Source organism: Rhineura floridana, chromosome 3 (genome assembly GCF_030035675.1).
Source record: "Rhineura floridana isolate rRhiFlo1 chromosome 3, rRhiFlo1.hap2, whole genome shotgun sequence".
Classification (NCBI taxonomy): Eukaryota; Metazoa; Chordata; class Lepidosauria; order Squamata; family Rhineuridae; genus Rhineura; species Rhineura floridana.
This window is the reverse complement of record NC_084482.1, coordinates 192,208,410-192,232,347: the sequence shown is the minus strand read 5'-3', so window position 1 is coordinate 192,232,347 and position 23,938 is coordinate 192,208,410. Positions and strand designations below refer to the sequence as shown.

General features: G+C 44.4%; 2 protein-coding genes across 3 annotated transcripts; one reads left to right on the top strand and one right to left on the bottom strand.

Annotated features, from left to right (window-relative positions):
* Nucleotides 1-4,711: 4,711 nt before the first annotated feature.
* Nucleotides 4,712-16,788, bottom strand: LOC133380889 (E3 ubiquitin-protein ligase TRIM41-like). The gene is made up of 6 exons (XM_061619063.1): nucleotides 15,065-16,788; nucleotides 12,720-12,815; nucleotides 11,731-11,961; nucleotides 10,682-10,704; nucleotides 9,408-9,535; nucleotides 4,712-6,661 (listed from the first exon to the last, which is right to left on the bottom strand). Exons 1-6 carry the CDS (start codon nucleotides 16,013-16,015, stop codon nucleotides 6,141-6,143), a joined length of 1,950 nt encoding a protein of 649 aa, XP_061475047.1. The 5' UTR covers nucleotides 16,016-16,788; the 3' UTR covers nucleotides 4,712-6,140.
* LOC133380912 (small ribosomal subunit protein RACK1-like) lies at nucleotides 16,716-21,100 on the top strand. 2 transcript variants are annotated; one of them, XM_061619128.1, is made up of 4 exons: nucleotides 16,716-16,848; nucleotides 18,002-18,142; nucleotides 19,549-19,659; nucleotides 20,958-21,100. In XM_061619128.1, exons 2-4 carry the CDS (start codon nucleotides 18,014-18,016, stop codon nucleotides 21,021-21,023), a joined length of 306 nt encoding a protein of 101 aa, XP_061475112.1. In that variant the 5' UTR covers nucleotides 16,716-16,848; nucleotides 18,002-18,013; the 3' UTR covers nucleotides 21,024-21,100. The 2 variants fall into 2 exon arrangements, with proteins under 2 accessions (XP_061475112.1, XP_061475111.1); XM_061619127.1 differs by lacking the exon at nucleotides 16,716-16,848 and adding an exon at nucleotides 16,891-17,080.
* Nucleotides 21,101-23,938: the final 2,838 nt, after the last annotated feature.

Sequence of the window (23,938 nt, the reverse complement as noted above, 5' to 3'; positions counted from 1 at the left end):
TGTGTGCAACAGCAGCCTCCCACAGTGAAGAGTAGAGCATGGCTAGTAGCCACTGATAGCTCTGTTCTCTATGAATTTGTCTAATCCTCCTTTAAAACCATCCAAGTTGGTGATCATGGTATTTGGAGTTTAAAATGAGAGACAACTAGGGATACATGTGCTGCTTTAAAATATGTGGCACTTCACAGAACGTTATGGGTGTTTAAGATGAGGGTTATATTTGGAAGAAAAATTAGTGCATATGGCCTAGGGTTTTATGGATGGGTGTGGCCAGCTAGCTATGCGATGGAGTGGGTTAGGGCCTGTTTCCTAATCTCCACTTCTGAACAACAAATGGTTAGCTTGAGATACTTTTGAGCTTTTTCACTCTTTGGAAATGAGTATGGTTTCTCCACTAATAGGCACTAGCCTAGCTAATGTTGGCAAACTACCACCTGGACAGGAATATATGATGAAAGCCCTGGAGTAGAGGTGAGATATAAGGGATGGATTTTAGAAAACAACATTCAGTGTTAGGAACATCCCAGCCAACACGAGACACAAGTGAGTTGCAAGCTTTGCTTTCATTGATGGGGTTTTTGGTTGGGAGAACTTGTAACAAAGATCTTAGAAGAGGAAGGTCATACCAGGTAGAGGAACAAGGCCTATGTAGTTTTCACACATATGTACACATGCTATAGGAAAAGGTTAATATTCCTAGAAAAGGATGCCACCTTGCCCTGAGGGGGAGCAGAGATAGAGTCAATAAAGTTTCTTTAAAACTGTTGTATTTTCCATTTTATTGCGTTTTTTAAATGATGCTTCTAATAGTGTTACTTGAACTGCTTTGAGGCCCACCTGAAAAGTGGTGTATATACATAGAATGGTGAACAGATGGGGAGGTAACCTTGCCTAGAGGTGAAGTCTATGGCTTCATTACACAAGTGTAGAATGACCATTTCAAGTCCTATGGCTTTAATGAGGTGTTTCCACTCATTGCAAGAATGTTGGAAGCGGTTGTTCCTTGTGTGAGCCAAGCTCCAGGAGGTTGTAGTGCTGACAGACACGTGGTATTCAGTAACAGTAGTAAGATGCAAAGGAGTAATACTTGCCCAATCTGCTGTGACAGAATTCCTCCTAGACCTTGTAGTTCTACTTTACCAGGCATCTTTTCTAGAGAGTGGAACTAAAGCTATTAGGTTCTGTGGTACTTCTGGCAACTTGTTTCAAAAATATAGCATAACGTTTTAAACCCTATCTTGTAATTAAACGGCACTATTCATGTTTGACATATTTCCCTGGATGCACGCATTCAGAGCACAGGGCTGTATTTACATAGGAACCCTCAACATGGGTGCTGATGGGAGTTGCAGTGATGGCAGCATTTTTTTCGAGCGAGGAAGTCTCAGCAGCCAATTACACAACTATTTAGGCAATAGATGTGTTAGATGGATCAACAGCCTAAACTGATACAAGGGAGTTGCCTGTGTTCCTCTGTAAACCCTATAGGAGGCAAGACCCCCCTGCAAGCACAGCCTGTCAGCCAGTAATGCTGGGAGGTTGAAGATAACACCATGGCTTTTCCCTAGAAAGGTCCCCTTTGCTGTTGGCAGAGATGAAAGAACTATCTGAACCATCTAGCCAGGTGAGAAGGCCCTGCCGGCCAACAGCCCAAACTTGATTCTAACCACATTGTTGTGGCACCTTGAACTGCAACAAGACTAGCGCAAGCAGTGAGGCTTGGGTTGTTTTTACAGTTAATTTTGCTCTTTCATATATACCAAATTTGATTGTAATTTTGATTTTCATTTTGTTTAATAGGTACTTTTATTGTAATAATGACACACACACACACCCCAAAAATACTGTAATTTGGTTGGTCAAAACCCAGTTAGATGTAGTGCTGGGACACCGGGTAACAAGTGACTAATCAAATAATAATAGAAATGCAGCATATAAATGAAGCTAAACTAGAGGGAGCAGGTGGCAGTAGCTCTGAGCTACTTGGGATGGCATATTTAAACACACGTAACAAAACACAATAAAAATACTGAACTTACTTTATGCAAATATCTCGCTTGCATACATTTGCTCCAACAGTAGGTTTGGGGCTCACTGGGAGACTTTCAGTCCTATATTGCAAATGCCTGACTAGACCTAGCCATGCAGCTTAACATGCAAACCATTCAAACGACCAAAGCTACCAGGAGTCCTGCTCCCAAGACACAAAATGGTGTGTGCAGTCAGATATGTGTTAGGGAAGCCCTTTATAACTGCAAAGCAAGACTTTGATCTGAGGACACCAACATCCACAAGTTAATGTAAAAAAATAAGCCTGCTAAACACCATCCTTATAGCTAAATTGAATTAGACTTTCCAGCATGGCTAGTAGGCCAATAACTTTATCTGGGTCTCTTCTAGACCTGCCCGAGAGATGGCTGTTTTAGGTTTGTTGTTTTCTTTCACCTGCCATGTATTGCTCTACTGCTACTTGGTCTGGGACAGTGATAACTGGGCCATAGACTACATATTGAGTTTTCCCATCCTGCTGCTTTCAACAACATCCATAATTTCATATACAGTATTTAGCCCAGCAAGGCGCAGGTTCTAGCAGGTAGAGCCACCTTGTCACAATCTAGGGATCATGTCGCTTGCCTTAAAAATAGGGGCAGCTAGAAACTGTCACCCAACAACAACTAGAGGGCCACACCTCCCATCATCATGGACCACTGACCATGCTAGCTGGGACCAACAGGCGCAAGCACCCAAGTTAAGTTACCCCAGCTTTACAGAGTCATGTCTGCCTACAGCCCCCTTTAGTTTTTCCCTACAGGATTGATGGAGAATGAGCCAGGCGGCTTTAGAGAAGCTACAGCGAGACTCTCCAGATTGAGCGAGCAACTTTTATTAGGTGATCAAAAGGGGGCTTTTTGGGGAAAAAAACCCTTACGCTCAAACAGTTAATGCTTGATAAAGAAGTGATCAAAACTTGCAGTATCTTATAGAGCACTGTTCTTCAGCCTTGGATCCCCAGATGTTGTTGGACTACAACTCCCATCAACCCCAGCCAACTTAGCCAATGGCTAAGAATCCTCTTCTCCCAGGCATTTTAGCATGTGTTTTTAAATTGTTTTTTTTAAGTGTTTTTAAATTTGTATATTTGTTTTTAATGTTTTTAATTGTTGTAAACCGCCCAGAGCGCTTTGGCTGTGGGGCGGTATACAAATGTAATAAATAATAATAATAATCCAACAACTTTTGGGGACCCAAGGTTGAAGAACAGTGTTATAGAGGCCTTGTTGTTGTTATGTTATGTTTTATTTCTAGGCCGCCTTTCAGCCAAACAGGCCCCCAAGGCGGCTTACACACAAATAAAAATACAAATACAAAATACAAATAAAAACAACACAATTTACCAAAAAAAAAAAATCAAACTAACAAAGTCCTAACATCTCTAAAAAAACAGGAGCAGCAAACCAAAAGCATTCATCTTCCTGGTAAAGGGCAGTCCCCAGAAAAACGTCACTAAGAGCAGGGGTGGGGGGCAGGTGGAAAAGCATGCCCCTTGATGGACCCAGCACAGTCTCCAAAAGACTTATGTGCCAAAAGAAAAGAAGCTTTTTGTCTTTTCTTTTAAAAGGAACAAAGGGCTACACAACAACCTTAGCAGGAACAGCATGTAAGGCATGGGGAGGGGGCAGTTACCATCATCCCTTCCAAGAGCTTTAAAAAAAGAGAATCAAATCTTTGTTATGTATTAATTTCCATGATGTCAACATTTTCATATCGTCATTTCAGTTGTTGATACTTGTTGAAATCTCTGTCCCCAACATGTGAGTTCTGCAGCAACTCCGACCTCAGAGCTTAAAACGCTTTTGAAACAAAATGTAAAAAATGCCCCCAATGGGGCCTATGGCTGGGGACACAAAGAAACATGGCACAGGCAAGTCCTAGCCAAGTTAGGGGGGTGCTCACACACAGGGGTGTAGTCATCCAGGGTCATGGGGAATCATAGACCTCTTCCTTTTTGGGGTGCTGGGTCCCAGCCAGGTCCCTATGTACAAGCCAATCAGCATGAAAGGGAAGCATTTTAGCCACTGAGAAGGGTTCTTGTCCTTTTGCGCTTATTGGAGCCAATTAGCCACTGAGAAGATGCTTCTCAGTACCTAACACACAGCCTCCCCTTGCATGCCGATTGGCTCCTAGGGACAACTGTTGTAGTGGAGTGTGGACTCGGAGACAAGACAGAGCGTAAGGGAGATGAGGAAAAGCAGACATGGCTGTGAGGGGGCATGGCTGTAACCATCACGAAGGGACCCTGAACTTCTGAATTTGCCACAGCACTACTGCTCACACAGGCCAAGTCAGGTCATTTGTCTGGAAGGAGGAAGCAAGGAACTTCTTCCCCTAACTCCCACCTGAATTATTGGCGTCATTACCAATGATGCAACAAGAGCTAGAAGCACATAGCTGACTTCTACTAATTGCGAGGAAAGGCTATAACTGAGAGGAAGAGCACATGCTTTCCCTGCAGAAGGTCCCAGGTCCAGGTAAGACACCTATCTGAAACACTGGAGAGTCATGGAGACAATCCCAAGCTAGATAGACCAATAATGTGACTCACTGTAAGGCAGCTCCTATTTTCCATACAAAGATGGACCGGACACGTGAACTACACCTTGGGTTTCCCCATCTGTTTTCAGCATTTGAACAAACCATCAAAGCAAAACCCTCAGTTGTAGAATCGTTTTATTTATTTATTTATTTTCTCAACTTTTTCCAAAAAACTAGATCTCCATTTTAAGTCTGTTTTTTTAATAGCAAAAAATAGTTCAAAAGGAGCTCTGTCATGGCAAAAGGAATTAAACAAGTACACACACATAAGAGCTGGCACAGCTAAAGCCTCCAGTGATTTGCAACATGGGAAAAAAGGAATTCCACACTGCAAGTATGTGGAGTGATGAGGGAAGCAATTAAAAATAAATTATCTAAATGGGGGGGGAAGAAGGGGAAGAGAAGTGGGAGAGGCAGTCGCAATAAAGTTCCATCACCAAAGCTTCTGGTGGGGTTACATTCATCCCAATGGCCACAGCACTCCAATGACACCACAGGGGGCAACAGAATTTGGATCTGTCGTTTCTCCCCCAAATGGTCTGTGTGTATGTATGTATGTGTGTATCTTTCTCTCTCTAGTAGAATGGATGAATACCTCCCCTCCAGGGAGAAGAGGTGGGAATGACATCAAGGAAAGGGGTAAAAACAACGGGGGCATGACATCAAAACCACACCTGAAGCAGGGGGACAAAACTGGAAGTCCTATGTTTGTTTGTTTAAAAAAATCTGATGTTAGTGAACAGTAAGAGAAAAGCAGAATAGGAGACCATCAGGAGACAAGACACTGGGGCGGTTGAAGAATGAACCCAATTGGACTTCGAAACCAGATATGACATTTCTGTAGGGTTGTATTTAGATGTAGATACCATCATCGTTTCAGAAGGTCATTAATGTCTTGGGACAAGAAGGCATAAAAAAAAAACTGTTTCACAGCATGGACTGGATCCAGCTCTGTGAACATGTTGGGACTAGTTGTCTTGTCTGGGTGCTAAAAACCGGGGGGGGGTAGTTAAGACAATCCATAAGACTTGAGTGCCTGGCTTAAGATGGCTCAAGTGGCTTTGGAATGTCAAAGACTAGCCTTGGACCACTCAGTCCAAACCACTGTGCCATGGCAAATTCCGCCAAGCATACAATCAGAGAATCGCATGCTGAATAAGCCTCAACTTATGTCCCTTCTGAGAAAGATCAAAGGAAAGAGCTAGCCAGTGGTGTAGACAGCTCACAACAGAACCCCAAAGGTGGAGAGAGAGAGAGACAGAGAGAGATGTGGATGTGAGCCACAAGAGAAAGGAAAATGATTTAGTTGAGCACCAAAGAAAGGTATCTGTGCAATAACTGATATATAGTAGAAGGGGGAGGGGAAATCCCTGTCAGACTGAATCCACAAAGAGAGCAAGATAAAGAATCCTCTAAGGTCCAAGAGAGATACAGATCAGGAATCTGTCTGGGACTATCCACTGTGGCAGGAGGATTTATTGTGAGGTGAAACCTCAGAGGGAGGGGAGGAACTCCAGCTACGTGCAACTGCAACAGCAGCAATCCTTTCAATTGCAGATTTTGATGCTGGTCCTCTTAGAAAGAATGCGGAAGAAGGGGAAAATGCGCTCACGGAATGAGGCATTGAAGGTGTGGATATGAGCCATGCTTTCAGCATTATAGAAGCCCAGCTGGCCCCTTTCATAGTCCAGGTATACACAGAAGCGCCGGAGCTTCTCAGCTGGAGAAAGGGACGTCTGCTCAGTGGTCGTCAGTGCCTGGTACTTCTTGCCATTGGTCCCCACGCACCAGATCTCCCGCTTCTGGTGGGAACCCGCACTGGACTTCTCTTTGCGTCGGGCTGATTCGCGGGCTGCCCCCACAGCCCACCCCCGCCGGCCACCCACCTCCACTTCCCAGTAGTGGCGGCCGTAGGTGAAACCCTGCAAGGCCAACACACAGTAGTCAGAGTCAAAGCGTTTGGGGTTATCAGGCAGGTCCTGCCAGCGCTCTCCAAGTCGGACGCTGCGGCAGTCCGATGAAATGGTGAGCCGTGGATGGGCTGTCTCTGGATCCAGAGTCAAATCAGCTGTAGACAAGACAGAGAGAGATCGAGAGAGAGATCAAGAAAAAGCATAAAGAGGAGGTTGTGTGTTTGGTTCCTTATATCCTAACAGGGACTGAGCATGTAATTTCTTCTTCAGATTCACAATCTATCCTATTCAAATGGTTCAGGGCAGGCAACAGCAATTGTACTTCAATAGATGGATGGAACCATGTCTTCAAAAATCCTCTAGGATGACACAGGCTACCGCGCACAGTCCTGGACAATTTCAGGTGTTATTTTTAATTTAAAAGTTTCTAGCCCACATGGGTGTAGAGAGATCATCTGAAGAGGCAAGAGACACTGCTCGTCAGGCTGCTCAGAGCAAGGTTATTCAGGTGGGGTTCTATGGGGAAGAGAAGTTCTTTAGTTTGCCTCACTGGCTTGTTAGTTCCTAAGGAGCTGCCCTCTGATTTCCTGCCCACGTTTTGCATCTTTTTCCTCCTCTTCAGCTAGCAAAACTCACACCTGCCATGTACAAATCCACAACCACAATAACATTATTAATGTTTTAGTGTATTATGCAAATATGCCCAGTCTTGAAGCCTTTTGTGGAGGAGTAGTCAAGCAGCAGCTCAAGATTTACATAATATATAATGTCTCATTTGCTCAGTTACTTTAAAAGAAATGCTTGTGAGGACATAACCCAAACACAACTATTTTTGTCTTGGCATATTTTACATGACAGGTTGGCCTCTTATTCTTTCAGTAGGTGTGACATCCATTTTTGTGTGGGTGACAGCAGGACTATGTCACTCACATACTGTAGAACAAAATGGATATTTTATGAGAGCACAATTTCAGCAGAAAAAGTGTGATTTTTTAAGTTCCAAAATTACATCATTTCATATAGACTGAAAAGAAAGGAAACCAGTATACACAGCCCAAGCACACACCGCCTTAGTGGCAGGCATTATATCTGTCAGCTGCTCATTCTGGCCAACTCTGATATGTCAGAGTGTAAATTCCGATGACAGGGAACAAACTCTTATCTATAATGGCATTCCCAAAGCTTTAATTATAAATATGGTCAGTCAACACAAATATGACTGGTATAGAAATCTAGCCCCTCCTGATTAAAGGCCTCTGCAATACAATCTTCCACAGTGTCACAATCTGCAAGACCAAAGTGGGGAGAACAGAAGAATGGATCAACAATCTTTTCAGTTCCCAAGCATTTGTAGTGCCCTTTTACCTAGAAGAAGAAAATATCACATTTCATGCTATCAGAATTATGGAAAGTAGGCACATATACAAGAAACTGGCTTGTTTTGGCAAAAATTGGCTTGTTTTGGCAAAAAAAAAGAGAGAAGAGGGCTAATGGGCTGCAGGAGAGGGACTCAGTTTACAGCATTTGCAGGTTTTGTTTTTTAGAGTTGGCAGAGGGGGAGAAAGGGAGGAAAACTCCTAAAGTAGGCAATTTCTGCTAAATAGTAACGGTTCTTAGAAGTTTGACTCCTTCACCCCAACTCTAAAGAACAAATCCCTTTTTCTTTTTTTGGCAAAGGGAGGGGAAGAGAATGGAACAACTCATGATTCTGAAGGTAGCATGCAAGTCTTGGTCAATAGCATTTATACAGTGCTACAGTATTCAACTCAGTAACGGCTTAGAGCAGGGTTTCCCACATTAAACATTCATGTTTATTTTTAATTGTATTTGATTTCTTCTTTTACTTCTTGTTTTATTTTATTATATTGCAGCTTGAATTCTATGGAATTCAAATTTTAATACTATAAAATATAATATAAGAAATAAAAGCAATAAAAATACAATTAAAAAACACACATCATCTAGTACAATGCATTACAACTACTACAACCAGCAGAAAATTAATTAGCGGTCAGCCAAGGCCACCAGCAATTTTCAAGTGGTCCATGGGGAAAAAAAGTTTGAGAACCTCTGGCTTAGAAGTTTTGCAAACTGCTTAGAGGTTTTCTACAAACAAACAGCATACAAATTTTGTTAATTAAATATATAAAACAACCCTGACAACATCCCTGTAAGACAGATCAGGTATTGCACAGCATAGCAGATGAAAGGCTGAGGCTTATGGAATTAATCATAAGTCTAAGGCCACCTGATGAGTTCATGGCAGGGGTGAAACTTCCCGGTTCTCAGCTCAGTCTCTTAACTGCTATGCTGCACTAGTTCTGAAAGAGCACTATTCAGCATCAAAGTTCCGATCTTTTCTTTTGAAGCTTGCCAGGTTATCTGCCCCCCTTACCTCCTCCCTTGCCTGCCCTTCTCACTCATATCACTCAAGTGCATCCCCTACCAGCTCCCATTCATTTCCTTCTTCTATTCTCACCTCCAGGTCCCATCACTCAGCTTTATGCATTGGAACAGCCTTTGCCTCTCTTTTCATCTCTTCAGTACATCTTTCCCAGAACATCCTCACTTCTAGCCTTCATTATGCCCCCCCCCCGATTCTTCCTCTATCCAAATAGCTCATGGGTAATTCCCAACCTCTCTTCCCTTTCCACCCTAAATTTTGTCCATTTATCAGTCTGTAAGCTCCTCTGGGCAAGGCCTTCTGTACAGCATCAGCCCACTTCCACAATTCATAATTCGACTGCACAAAAGGCGATTCCTAGCCTCTATACGGCACAGGAGAGATGGCAGCACTACACAGGCTAGCGAAAGCTCATCTGCATCCCTGAGTAATTGCCTCCATTAACTACAGCAGCAGGCAACACAGCAGCAAGAGGGAAGGAGCCAGACGGCCTTTACCTTGAGGGACTTTGCAGAAGACCTTCTCCATCTTCCTCATCAAGACGTCTATAAGGAAGTAGTTCCGATATTTCTTTCCTGTGTCGACTGGCAAATTATCTGGATCCTGGAACTTAATATTCTCACACCTGGCAATATGATCATTTAAGAGAGCAACCATGTAAGGATGGGCATGGCAACCAGCAGACAAAACATTGTGTCAGGGTAAGAGAAAACACACCACAATGGGACTATTCCTAGCACAGTCCATCCAACCCCCTCTCTATTGCTGCAGTAACACCTAATCTTTCCTAACACCCCACTCCAGGTGTTTATTTTAACACAAGCACACTGTGCACTGAGAAGGAACACAAGCAAGGAGATGAAGAAGTGAAGGGAGTATAAAGTAGCCATAATTTTTGGTCCTCAGCTTAAGGAACCTGTTTCTTTCCAGGTTTCAAGAAATACTACCCATATAAATGAAAGATTTCAAGCGTACACTATGCTCTCCATATCATCCAGCTCAAATATTTATTTGATGCCTCAAATTAGCGAACTGGTTATCATCGACTGTTTTGCAACAAAAAGTAAGAACGTAAGAGCTGCCATGCTGGATCAGATCAAAGGCCCATCTAGTCCAGCACAGGTCATCACAGTGGCCAAGCAGATGTCTATGGGATGCCCACAAGTAGGCCAATGGGAACAATGGTTCCCACTTGCGATTTCTAGCAATTGGTATTCAAAGGCATACTGCCTCCGCTAGTAGGGCTAGGACATAGTCTTACCCCGCATGAAGTATCCTTGTGCAAGGCATCAAGTACCTTTGAAAACATACACCAGTTCACAGGGCCCTATCCTGGCACTGTAGTGGTTCAGGGAAATGTCTCTGGAGATTTTCAGTCACTTACACAAATGCTAGTCTCCTGCCTAAAGGGGCAAAGTATTGGATTAGACTTTACTATGTGTTTCAACACAGCTTCTGAATCACCACACTGCGGGCATCTAGCCTTTCAAGTTACTCTTCCTTCCCTTGACCTGGGAGAGTTAAACACAATTATAGACTGCAGTTAGCCTAGCTCACTGTGAAAAAGGTTTGATGTAGATACAGATTTTAAGATGCAGCAATAGCCAGGCCACATTGCACCAGAACAGGAGAATAATTGTCATATCCACAGATTTTGCTCAAAGGAGCCTGTGGAAAACCACTACATCCTTAAGATACTTTCAGATGCACCCAGGCTAACTGTGAAGCAGAATTTTAGGGATATTTTAAAGCAGAAATAAATTGAACCAACCTGACTAAAGTGCCTTTGAAGTCCTAGGGGAAAAAAAAAAAGGTTAGAAAGACAAACAATGTGGGAACAACAAAACAAAATTTAAAAACATGTAGCCACTTAAGATGAAGATTTGATCATTTTCCAAGTTTACTGAGAGGGGACAGTAGTGGCTTCCTAGTATAAAAAAAGATATGGGCTGAAAGTTCACCAGTACCCATGAAGAGAACTGAATAAAAGGATTATTTGTCTAGGGAAGTTATGAAGCCTATTCCCTATTTAGTCTATCAAGGGTCAACAGCAACATTACTGTTTAAAAAGGGGGGGAATGGTTTTAGATGCTACTCTTTACAGCAGGGATGGGGAGAGTGTGGCCTTCCAGATTTTGTTGGCCTCCATCAGCCTGCCAGCATGGCCAATAGTCAGGAATGATGGGAACATATGAAAGGCCACAGGTTCTCCACCCCTGCTTTATAGCACTGGAACTGTGAATGGCAAGCCTGTCACATGGAACTAGTTAGGCAGCTTTTGGAAATGGACTGCCTTCAAGTCGATCCCAACTTATGGCTACCCTATGAATAGGGTTTTCATGGTAAGCAGTATTCAGAGGGGGGTTACCCTTGCCTCCCTCTGAGGCTAGTCCTCCCCAGCTGGCTAGGACCTGCTCAGCTTGCCACAGCTGCACAAGCCAGCCCCTTCCTTGTCCGCAACTGCCAGCCGGGGGGCAACTGGGCTCCTTTGGACTATGCCGCTTGCCCATGGCTGCACAGGTGGCAGGGCACATAACCCCTGAGCTACTCACTGTGGGGGTGATCTTTAGCTGGCCCTTGACAGCCAGGAGGCACGAGCGGGGATTTGAACTCACAGACTCTGGACTTCTAGCCAGGGTCTCCTCCCGACTGTGCTATACAAATTCCATACAGCAAATTCACATTTAAACCCTCCTACATTAAAGACTTGTGTTAAAGGCCTGTAGTACTCCACCACTTCTAAATCAGAGTGCTACTATAACCAGACAGATTCTTGGCTATTGGTCACCCTGAGCCCAGGCAAATAGGAAAGGGATTCACCTTGAGCATCTGCAAGCCATCCTGCTTGCTCTTGTCTTCAGCTTCTGCAATGAGACGGCTGAGTGCCGCACCTTGCTCCTCAAGGTGGGTGATGTTGCTACTCTGGCTGGCAAGCAACACCTCATACCGGTCCTCCAGCTGATGCAACAGCATTGCTTGCTCCCCAATCAGAAACTGGTGCAGCCGCTCAAAGTCTGTCTCAAACTCTTTCATATCAAGATTCATCTTGTTCTGTAGGAGGGTAAGCAAGGGTGAGGAAGACAAGCGTGAGGATAGAACAGAGGTTTGGAATACAGCAGTTTATGGTGAAGGACAGTGGAATTGCATACCTCTTTCCTTAACAGGAATTCAGTTCAGATAAAGCCCCTGTCTGTTTTTATGAGCTACAGAATTCACAGTATAGGCATGTAGTCTGCATTCTCAACTGATGGGAACCATAAGGCAACCAGTTCACAAATGTTGATCAACTAAACAGGTGCCTCTAATTTTTTAAATCTGTAATTTTTTGATGCAACTTGGAAACAGTGTAGATGGCAGAATCCATCTTAGACAACATTTCCCTTTTTCTCTCATAAGGGAATCCTTCTTCCAAGATACTGTCTACTGCAAGGTGTACATCTATCATTTTTTTAAAAAAAACAAGCTCTCTCTCCTTTTCAGGTGGTTTCATTTAATTGCATCCTACTTTTTTTTGTCAAGGATCTGTATCAGCAACACTCCAAGGACAAGGGCAAATGGCCATAGCTCAGTGGTACAGCATCTGACTTGCATGCAGAAGATCCCAGGTTCACTCCCTGGCATCTTCAGGTAGGGCTGGGAGCGACTCCTGCTTGAAACCCTGGAGAACCACTGCCAGTCAGTGTAGGCAATACTGAACTAGATGGACCAGTGGTCTGACTCAGTATGAGGCAGCTACCTATGTTTCTATTAGGAAGGAAACCGGTTAAACAGGAGACTATCCAGGAGGATAAGGGAAGCTTGTCACATACCTTAAGATCTGTTATTTTCTCTTCTTCACTGGACTTCTGCTTCAGAACAGTCTCCAGTTTCTTCTTCAGTGGATCCAAATGTCCTTGAAGTTTGGCCTTAAAAATAAAATAAAATGCTAGAACGCTACACTGCAAGAGAAATGGCTATTAAAGTTGCTTCGGTGTTCCAATAACAAAGACACTGCAAATAGGATAAACAATGCAGTTACATTTTTCAGGACTTCCTCTTCAACCATACGGTGTTTTTTGTTCAAAAACATTTTCTTTTCTTTTTTTTATAGAAGTATGTGTCATGCCCCAATGTTTTAGATCTTTATTTTCTGGCCGCCTAGTTGTCACGCTTGAATGCAAATGGTATAAACAGATTTCTAGCCTCTACCATAAAACACAGCAGCTTCTGCAAATCCTGAATCTCTCAGCTATTGTTTTAGAAAAAGAAGCACAAGTTTCTAGCCCGTACAGTTCAAGGAATTAAAATAAACTGAACAGGTTTGCTTGTTTTATGCTAAAGGATTCAAAACCAGAGAGTGTCTAATCGACAATTTTTGCTCAACGCATCTCTCTTCCTCTTGCTCTGCTTCTCAGGGTCTTACTGACTTAGTTGCATGTACACATACATTCACACACATTCTTCAAAGAGTTTGAGCCTTCTGTACTTAATCTCCACAACAGTGTTTACAGGGCAAACTAAAGTGCAAAATTCCAGATTCAACAAGTAATAAAACTAAAAAAAACAGATTAAGCATTTACAATTCTTTTTAATACACGCATGCCACTTACACGTATTTAATTGCAACCAACATGTGTGCCAATGATGTGAATAAAGTGGAACATAACGTTCACATATTCTCAGTACCAATTTACTACACATATACCTGGACATTAGGCACAAAATATAAATAAAATGTTTTGAAGAGTAATAAAAGTTAAACAAGGGAGCATGTATACCTTGCTATTGTTTCTTGCTGCAGTTTATTTATTTATTTATTAACTTTATTTATACCCCACCGTTTTTCCAAATTGGAACTCATGGCAGCTTCCAGATAAAAAACGGATACAATTAAAACCTACCAAAGTTAAAAGCATATAATACATAAGTAAATAAATATAGACATATAATTAAAAAATGAACTCTAATTTAAAATAGCATTAAACTGTTTCTGATATTAAAAACTATACTCATAAAATCAGAATAATTAAAAAATAAACAAGCAAGAGCAATATGACCTCCTTTGGGGCCTATCCTTAGCCGCCTTCGGAATCAAAGGCTTGCTGAAATAAGAAAGTTTTTACCTGTCAACGAAAGGACTGCAGGGAAGAGGCCATTCTTATCTCCTTAGGGAGGGAATTCCAAAGCCTAGGGGCAGCCACTGAGAAGGCCCTATCTCGTATCCTCACCAGTTGTACTTGTGCGGATGAAGGTATTGAAAGAAGGGCCTCTCCTGAAGATCTCAGGGCCCGGGCAGGCACATAGAGGGCGATGCGGTCTGACAAATAGCCTGGACCCAAGCCATGTAGGGCTTTATAGGTCAACACCAGCACTCTGAATTGTGTCTGGAAACAAACTGGCAGCCAGTGGAGCTTTTTTAGCAGGGGAGTTGTATGGTCCCTGTAATCAGCCCCAGTTAGCATTCTGGCTGCAGCACGTTGTACCAGCTGAAGTTTCCGAGCAGTCTTCAGAGGCAGCCCCACGTAGAGCGCGTTACAGTAATCTAAACGGGATGTGACTAAGGCATGTGTCACCGTGGCCAGATCGGATGGGTCAAGGAACGGGCGCAGTTGGCGCACTAATATCAAATGTGCAAAAGCCCTCCTGGCCACTGCAGAAACCTGGGAATCCAAATTTAAAACTGAGTCCAGGAGGACACCCAAACTGCGAACCTGTGTCTTCAGCGGGAGTATAACCCCATCCAGCACAGGCTGTATCCCTATTCCCTGATCTGCCTTACGACTGACCAGGAGCACCTCTGTCTTGTCTGGATTAAGCCTCAATTTGTTCATCCTCATCCAATCCACAACTGATGTCACACACCGGTTTAAAACTAAGACAGCTTCCTTGGAAGAAGGTGGAAAGGAGAAATAGAGTTGGGTGTCATCAGCATACTGGTGGCACCGAACTCCAAACGCCCGAACAACCTCTCCCAGCGTACAGTTCAGCGTACATTTTATTTATTTATTGCAATTGTTGGTTGCTTTATTTCAAAAAAAGGCTCAAAGTGACTTAAGATAAAAGGCAAACAGGTAAAACCAATTAGAATTGAAATAAAAGAGAAAACAGTGTGCAATACAAAATTCCTAAACTGCTCCTCCAATAGTAATATACTTATAAATACTAAGCTGCACACCTTATATTCTTGCACAACTTCTTCCAGTGGCATGACGGTGTGGTGTTCATGGGCCCGTGATTCTCTACACACCACACAGATGGGCTCCTCATCTGATTCACAGAAAAGCTTGAGGGGCTCTTGGTGTTTCTCACACAGGGTTCGCTCAACACTCAGTGCTCGTCCTACTGCTAAAACAGATGGTGCTCCAGAAGAATCCCCTGCTACTGCTGCCAACTCCACTGTCTCAGCGGATGCTGTCACAGGCTTGAACGGTTGTGGATGCATCTGGCGGATGATCTGCACCATATTGGCCAGCTGAAGATTGGGGCGGAAGTTGCGGTGGGGAAACGTTTTGCGGCACTGGGGGCAAGTGAAAGGCTGGCGTGGGGGAGTTGCTGGCACAGTATACTCTTCCTCTTCCTCTGGCTCCTCTTCCTCATCCATAACATCCTCCTCCTCCTCATAATTATCAAATAAATCACTCCACATAGCATCATCCCACATATCAACTGACCCAGGGTCTTGGTCCCAGTATCTATCATCTTCTTCATCCCACACATCCTCATCTTCATCATCATATTCATCCCTGGATACATCCTCTTCCTCCTCCTCTTCCATATCCCTATCATCCAAGTACTCATCATTCTCTATATCATCTTCATCAGCAGCAGCATCTTCCTCAGGTCCCAGGTCATCTATCCCTCCATCATCAATGCCTCCATCAGAACCAGGCCCATATCCTCCATCTGAGCCAGATGCTTCTACATCATCTCCTTCCTCACCTTGACCCTCACCTGAACCCCACAACTGAGTGATGCAGACACGGCAGAAATTGTGGCCACATCCGATGGACACCGGGTCAATGAAGTAGTCTAGGCAGATAGCACAGACGGCCTCCTCGTGCAAGGTTGCCACAGGGTTCAGGGGGCCCCCGTAGCCACTACTCGCAGGTACTGCCGCCGCCGCCATGAGATCCCAAGCTCCTCCCACTACCACCCCACACCCTCCCTGGCAACCCCGTACACCTCACTTCCTAGAAGTCCCCACCTGAAGGGCGCACCCTCTTCCCCTAACAGGCAGCATCTGTCTGCGCTACTGTCGTATTTCCCAAGATCCCACTCCTCCTCCTCTCTTCCCCTCACAGGACCTCAGCCTGACAAAGACACTCAAAGGAAGGGAGGGAGCCGCTCCCTCCTTCCCGTTTGCCAGCAAACCTTTTCACCTTCACTTCCCTGCAGCTGGTTTTCTCCTCCCTCCCTTCCTTCTCACCTGGCCCCAAGTGCCAGTCAGTCCTCCGAGCCCCCTCTGAGGAACTCCCTCTCCCTTCCTTGACCTCCCCCTCTGAAACAATAACAGCCTCGAATACAGACTGAACGTACGCTTAACTCCCACCACCAAACTGACCACGCGACGCTCTACCATCACCCGCATCCGCAACTCTATAGTGGTTAACATCGGAAGTGAAGTGTGAATTCTCGGCGCCGTTCTAGCTCCTTACAACTCATTTCTATGATACGGGAACTAGTGACTAAGGGACTACAAAGCACGCCAGGCTTAGCATGTGGGGACCCGTTTACCAACAGCCAAAATCTCTGTAAGTGGGTGGCTGGCGGCGCTTATTTTAAATAAGAGCTCCAAAGACCGGCTAGGATTTCGGTCAGAGAGGCTCAACTTCAGTGACGTCACCACCGCAAGCGCCGCTATACCGTGTAACACTAACATGAAGGGCCGATTCTAAGAAGCTTCACGGAAATATACCGGAAGTACAGAGCCACTCTATACTACTTGTGTCTCCAAGTTAGGTTGGTACCATAGAGATGGGGAGCGAGAGCGAGACTATATGTATTGTTATGGTCGGGCTCTCCGGAAATGGAGCAGAGCTAGTTGCTTCAATAAACGGGAAACGAACATATATTTATTAAAATAGACTGAGCCCCGGACTGGTTTCTGGTTCTAGCAAAACTTAAGCTACTTGGGCCCAGGAGATTCCACGGGGAGGGGGGGTTGTGATGTTCCTATATTAATGTATATATGGTAAGTGATGTTGTTTTAGAAGATACATGGTAAGTGGAGTGAAAGAGGGGGAGTGAATGGGCAGTAGAATGCGAGATGATTGGCTGAGTGTTTAAAATGGCTGAATGTATAAAAGGAAGAGGGAGAGTGGAATCTGGGGGGGAGAAGAGAAAGAGTGGATTGCTTGGTGGGGTTTGAGAGAGTTGTTTGCCAGGAGAGCGTGAAGAAGGAGGGAGGTGGAGTTCGGATTAGTATTGAGTAAAACCATATGCTTATGTGCCTTAAGAAGAAATCTTGTTAATCTTGTTAGCTTTGTTATCTTTAATAAATACTTAATTTGGTTTACCAAAGGCCTGATCCTTGGCTGGGGTTTCACAGACCAGAAGGGAGGGTAAGGTAATGACCAAGGCTGAAGGGGAACTGTAACAAATGGTGGCAGCGGTAAAGAGAATAACAATACCAGTATTCAGCGTCTCTGGGAATACTAGTATTAGGACGTGACTGGTGGTTGCCTAGCAGGGGGATCTGTTGAGATCTGTGCTAGAGCGGATAGGTAAACCATAAGAGAGTGCGGTCCGGACTGGTGGAGTCCCTGGTGGTGCCTAGTGACAGGCAGTAGCCACGCGCAGGTAGGAACCTGACAGGGAGAGCCAGGGAAGGACGCATCACATGTGGTGTCAGGAGGAAGTAAAAGAGGAGAGCTGTTTCTGAGCTGCCTAAACCTTGAATGGGAGTTTTACTGCTTTGGAGAGAGGATTTTCCCCTCCTTACTATTTTTAATTGTTTAAAAAATCAAGACTTTTCAGGGCCCCCAAAGCAGGTGCTGGTGGGAAGAGGGAGATCTAGATACCTTAAGATTCACAGGCCTGGTGTCCTTTTCATTGCGGAATCCCTCTGGACCATTGGGTATTTTAATCAGATGTCTTTTTTCTTCCGTCCCAGGATGGCCAGGCCATGTTGTGGGACTTGAACGAAGGCAAGCACCTGTACACACTGGATGGTGGGGACATCATCAACGCCTTATGCTTCAGCCCTAACCGCTACTGGCTGTGTGCTGCCACTGGGCCCAGCATCAAGATATGGGTAAGCCAAGAGTGTTGTGTTGGCTGTGGGTGGGGATCTAGGAGAAACGGAGTCATGTAGTCTCCTCCCAGCCGGGGTCCCATTTTTCTTGTTAGAATTGGGCTGGCATGTCCTTCGCTGACACCTTTCCTCAGCAGTTGTGGCCAGGCCTGTTTGGCTTCTGCAGCTGGAGTTCCAAATGTAGAAAGTCAGGCCAATGGTCCCTCTAGCTCAATATTGTCTGCATGGGCTGGCACATGTGGAAATGTCCTGTTCCCTCATACCCATGCATTCTTGGCTTCTCTGAGGCCTTGTTGTAGAACAGGGTTGGAGACCCTAGTGCCCTCCTGTTGTTGTTGGAATTAAGATCGACCAGCATGGCTGATGGTCAGCACTTTTCTTTATTATTGCATTTCTATCCTACCTTTCCTCTAAGGATGTCAGGGCGATGTACATGGTTCTCCTCTTTCTCATTTTATCCTCGCAACAACCCTGAGATGCACTGACTGGCCTGAGGTTACCTAGTGAGCTTCATGGTCGAGTAGCGATTTGAACCCTGAGCTCTCCTAGTCCAGCCACTACACCACACTGGTTTGGATATTCTGGGAGGTGTCATCCAGCAACATCCAGGGGGCCACAGGTTCCCCACCCCAGCTCTCAAACCACCTGTGTATTTGATGTTTTACTGAGTGATGCTGCCCCAAGGAGTTTTGTTTTTAACAGTGGGGAAAAGTTAAGAGGAGCAACAGAAAAAGACTAGGGAAGGATTCACAGAGGAACATTTATGTGAATGGGCAGATAAGGCATTTAGTTTTGGTTTTGGCTGGAGATGGGGACTGCCACCTGTTGTGTGGTATCAGCATTCACCTAACCATGTGGTGGGATGGCGTGTTGCGATTTCCAGGGCTTGCGCCAAGGCTCAGCCTGATTGGGCACCTGCTGAAGGCCCAGAGCCCTAAGCTTGCTTCTCCTCACCATTGCTTCCTGCTTGTTCTCTTGCCTCTAGCTCCACCCCCAGAGCGGATGACAAAGCAGACGGGAGAGGCAAGAAGGAAGAGCTGCCACTGACGGCCTGCTCATTGGCGCTAGCTAGCTAGCAAGTAGATAGGAGCAATGATGTGAGGCAGAGGAGCAGCAACAGCTGCCACCAATGGCAATGCAGGGGGTTGAGGGAGGAGTGTCTTGCCCCCACACGCACATCTTGCCCTGTTGATTTCAGTGGTTTGAAGACAAGCGGACTGACTTGCGCTGTGATGAAACACACTGTGCCGTCTGACTTTGCTTCCATGTGGAAAACCAGAGGCTGTTTCTGAGCCTGTTACCCAAACTCCATTTGAAGTACACAAAAAGTAGCTGGGAATTGAAAAAAACTTTGGCCTAGAAGTCTGCAAACCTCATTTGACACACACACCCTTTGTTGATCTCAGGACCTGGAAGGCAAGATCATTGTGGATGAGCTCAAGCAGGAAGTGATCAGCACCAGCAGCAAGGCAGAGCCACCCCAGTGCACCTCATTGGCCTGGTCGGCTGATGGACAGGTAAGAGCAGGAATGGGCCAGATTCCCAGTGGGCCATTCAGAGAAGTCAAAGAGCTGTCTTTTCCACCCCAGGAGCCGTTGGGAAAGGATTTGTCCAGTTCTGCACTTTTGATCGTGTGACTTAGCCACATGAGGCTTTCTTGAGGGAAAGCACCAGGCCTTGCCTCCCCAACTGCAGCTGGCAACCCCTGTCAGTTGGCACCTCAAGGGCGCTCTAGGGAAAGGTATTAGCAGGGCTGGAGAAAATCCCAGGTGCCAGGTTTCCTGGGCTCCTAAAAACTTGACAATGACATTCTTCTGAGTTCTTACAACACTTTAAAATGCCCAGGAATGCTGCCAATTGTTTGGACCAATAGATACATTATTTATTTATTAGATTTATATCCTGCCCTTCCTCTCAGTAGGAGCCCAGGGTGGCATATATCGTCTATTGTCTTAAGCCAGGAGGGTGAGCAGAGTGACAGTGTCCCCAACATGCAGCTATTGGTGGTGTCTGCCATTTTCTTCCCTTACCCTGTGCCTTCAACATCAGGCACTACCTGATTTTGGAAAAACAGGTTGCAGAATTTGAAGGAAGGGGTTGGAAGCTTATGCAACAGCTGAGCTTTCATTCTTCATTTACACTTTGCTGAGCAGGATGTGTTTGCATGTTATCCGTTCCTGGTCTTATTAGCTTCCTGTGAGCTGTAACCTGCTCATCCCCCAAATCCTAATCTCTTGTTACCCTGAACCACTGGCAGGAGTGATGTGCTAGCTTGGCATGTGACATCCCACAGTGTATAAATAGCTTGCCATGGTCTACCATGTGAAGGAATTTTAAAATGACTATTCATACACCTTGGGTTGGCCAAAATCAGTTCCTCATTCATTAATTCATCATTTCTATCCTGTTCAGCCAAAATACTCCCCAGAGCAGCTTACAGATCATTGTGTAAGCCTGAAGGTGTAGGAACTATTGAAAGACATGACACAAAAGGAAAATAGATTGGGAGGAAGAAATAAGCAAATTCCAGAGCAAGTTCATAGTCTTATGTTCATCTAATGACCAGCTGGTGGAGAAGCTCAAGCAGAGGTGCCAAAAGTTGCTGTGCTGATGGAATGGCCCTGCGTTCCTTCTCTGCTGCAGCCTGATAGAATAGCTATCAGAATAGATAGAAGGAGGAGTCTGGCTTCTTACAGAATTTATCTCCAGTTGACTTTCCACCCAACAGTTAATTCATGTAAAGTGATCATTGCCTCCTTGTCAGTCTTTCACCAAATCACTTGTTAACACCATTTCTCCCTTTCTCTTCCATCAGACTCTGTTTGCTGGCTACACGGATAACCTGGTTCGTGTCTGGCAGGTCACTATTGGGACCAGATGAGAGAGTGCAATTGACCACAAGGCACAGACTCTTATTATGTAAAAAAAAAAATCAATAAACATTTTTTTGTGCTGAAAGTTCGGTGTCTTCCTTTTCAAGATACATCAGGAAAATGAAAATCAAGGTTCATCATGCCTTTCTATGTGCTTCTCTCTCAACCCCCTTTGTTTTAACATTCATCTGACAGACGATCCTGGTTTTACCATCTCTTCAGCCAGGAAAATATGTGTGCAACAGCAGCCTCCCACAGTGAAGAGTAGAGCATGGCTAGTAGCCACTGATAGCTCTGTTCCCTATGAATTTGTCTAATCCTCCTTTAAAACCATCCAAGTTGGTGATCATGGTATTTGGAGTTTAAAATGAGAGACAACTAGGGATACATGTGCTGCTTTAAAATATGTGGCACTTCACAGAACGTTATGGGTGTTTAAGATGAGGGTTATATTTGGAAGAAAAATTAGTGCATATGGCCTAGGGTTTTATGGATGGGTGTGGCCAGCTAGCTATGCGATGGAGTGGGTTAGGGCCTGTTTCCTAATCTCCACTTCTGAACAACAAATGGTTAGCTTGAGATACTTTTGAGCTTTTTCACTCTTTGGAAATGAGTATGGTTTCTCCACTAATAGGCACTAGCCTAGCTAATGTTGGCAAACTACCACCTGGACAGGAATATATGATGAAAGCCCTGGAGTAGAGGTGAGATATAAGGGATGGATTTTAGAAAACAACATTCAGTGTTAGGAACATCCCAGCCAACACGAGACACAAGTGAGTTGCAAGCTTTGCTTTCATTGATGGGGTTTTTGGTTGGGAGAACTTGTAACAAAGATCTTAGAAGAGGAAGGTCATACCAGGTAGAGGAACAAGGCCTATGTAGTTTTCACACATATGTACACATGCTATAGGAAAAGGTTAATATTCCTAGAGAAGGATGCCACCTTGCCCTGAGGGGGAGCAGAGATAGAGTCAATAAAGTTTCTTTAAAACTGTTGTATTTTCCATTTTATTGCGTTTTTTAAATGATGCTTCTAATAGTGTTACTTGAACTGCTTTGAGGCCCACCTGAAAAGTGGTGTATATACATAGAATGGTGAACAGATGGGGAGGTAACCTTGCCTAGAGGTGAAGTCTATGGCTTCATTACACAAGTGTAGAATGACCATTTCAAGTCCTATGGCTTTAATGAGGTGTTTCCACTCATTGCAAGAATGTTGGAAGCGGTTGTTCCTTGTGTGAGCCAAGCTCCAGGAGGTTGTAGTGCTGACAGACACGTGGTATTCAGTAACAGTAGTAAGATGCAAAGGAGTAATACTTGCCCAATCTGCTGTGACAGAATTCCTCCTAGACCTTGTAGTTCTACTTTACCAGGCATCTTTTCTAGAGAGTGGAACTAAAGCTATTAGGTTCTGTGGTACTTCTGGCAACTTGTTTCAAAAATATAGCATAACGTTTTAAACCCTATCTTGTAATTAAACGGCACTATTCATGTTTGACATATTTCCCTGGATGCACGCATTCAGAGCACAGGGCTGTATTTACATAGGAACCCTCAACATGGGTGCTGATGGGAGTTGCAGTGATGGCAGCATTTTTTTCGAGCGAGGAAGTCTCAGCAGCCAATTACACAACTATTTAGGCAATAGATGTGTTAGATGGATCAACAGCCTAAACTGATACAAGGGAGTTGCCTGTGTTCCTCTGTAAACCCTATAGGAGGCAAGACCCCCCTGCAAGCACAGCCTGTCAGCCAGTAATGCTGGGAGGTTGAAGATAACACCATGGCTTTTCCCTAGAAAGGTCCCCTTTGCTGTTGGCAGAGATGAAAGAACTATCTGAACCATCTAGCCAGGTGAGAAGGCCCTGCCGGCCAACAGCCCAAACTTGATTCTAACCACATTGTTGTGGCACCTTGAACTGCAACAAGACTAGCGCAAGCAGTGAGGCTTGGGTTGTTTTTACAGTTAATTTTGCTCTTTCATATATACCAAATTTGATTGTAATTTTGATTTTCATTTTGTTTAATAGGTACTTTTATTGTAATAATGACACACACACACACCCCAAAAATACTGTAATTTGGTTGGTCAAAACCCAGTTAGATGTAGTGCTGGGACACCGGGTAACAAGTGACTAATCAAATAATAATAGAAATGCAGCATATAAATGAAGCTAAACTAGAGGGAGCAGGTGGCAGTAGCTCTGAGCTACTTGGGATGGCATATTTAAACACACGTAACAAAACACAATAAAAATACTGAACTTACTTTATGCAAATATCTCGCTTGCATACATTTGCTCCAACAGTAGGTTTGGGGCTCACTGGGAGACTTTCAGTCCTATATTGCAAATGCCTGACTAGACCTAGCCATGCAGCTTAACATGCAAACCATTCAAACGACCAAAGCTACCAGGAGTCCTGCTCCCAAGACACAAAATGGTGTGTGCAGTCAGATATGTGTTAGGGAAGCCCTTTATAACTGCAAAGCAAGACTTTGATCTGAGGACACCAACATCCACAAGTTAATGTAAAAAAATAAGCCTGCTAAACACCATCCTTATAGCTAAATTGAATTAGACTTTCCAGCATGGCTAGTAGGCCAATAACTTTATCTGGGTCTCTTCTAGACCTGCCCGAGAGATGGCTGTTTTAGGTTTGTTGTTTTCTTTCACCTGCCATGTATTGCTCTACTGCTACTTGGTCTGGGACAGTGATAACTGGGCCATAGACTACATATTGAGTTTTCCCATCCTGCTGCTTTCAACAACATCCATAATTTCATATACAGTATTTAGCCCAGCAAGGCGCAGGTTCTAGCAGGTAGAGCCACCTTGTCACAATCTAGGGATCATGTCGCTTGCCTTAAAAATAGGGGCAGCTAGAAACTGTCACCCAACAACAACTAGAGGGCCACACC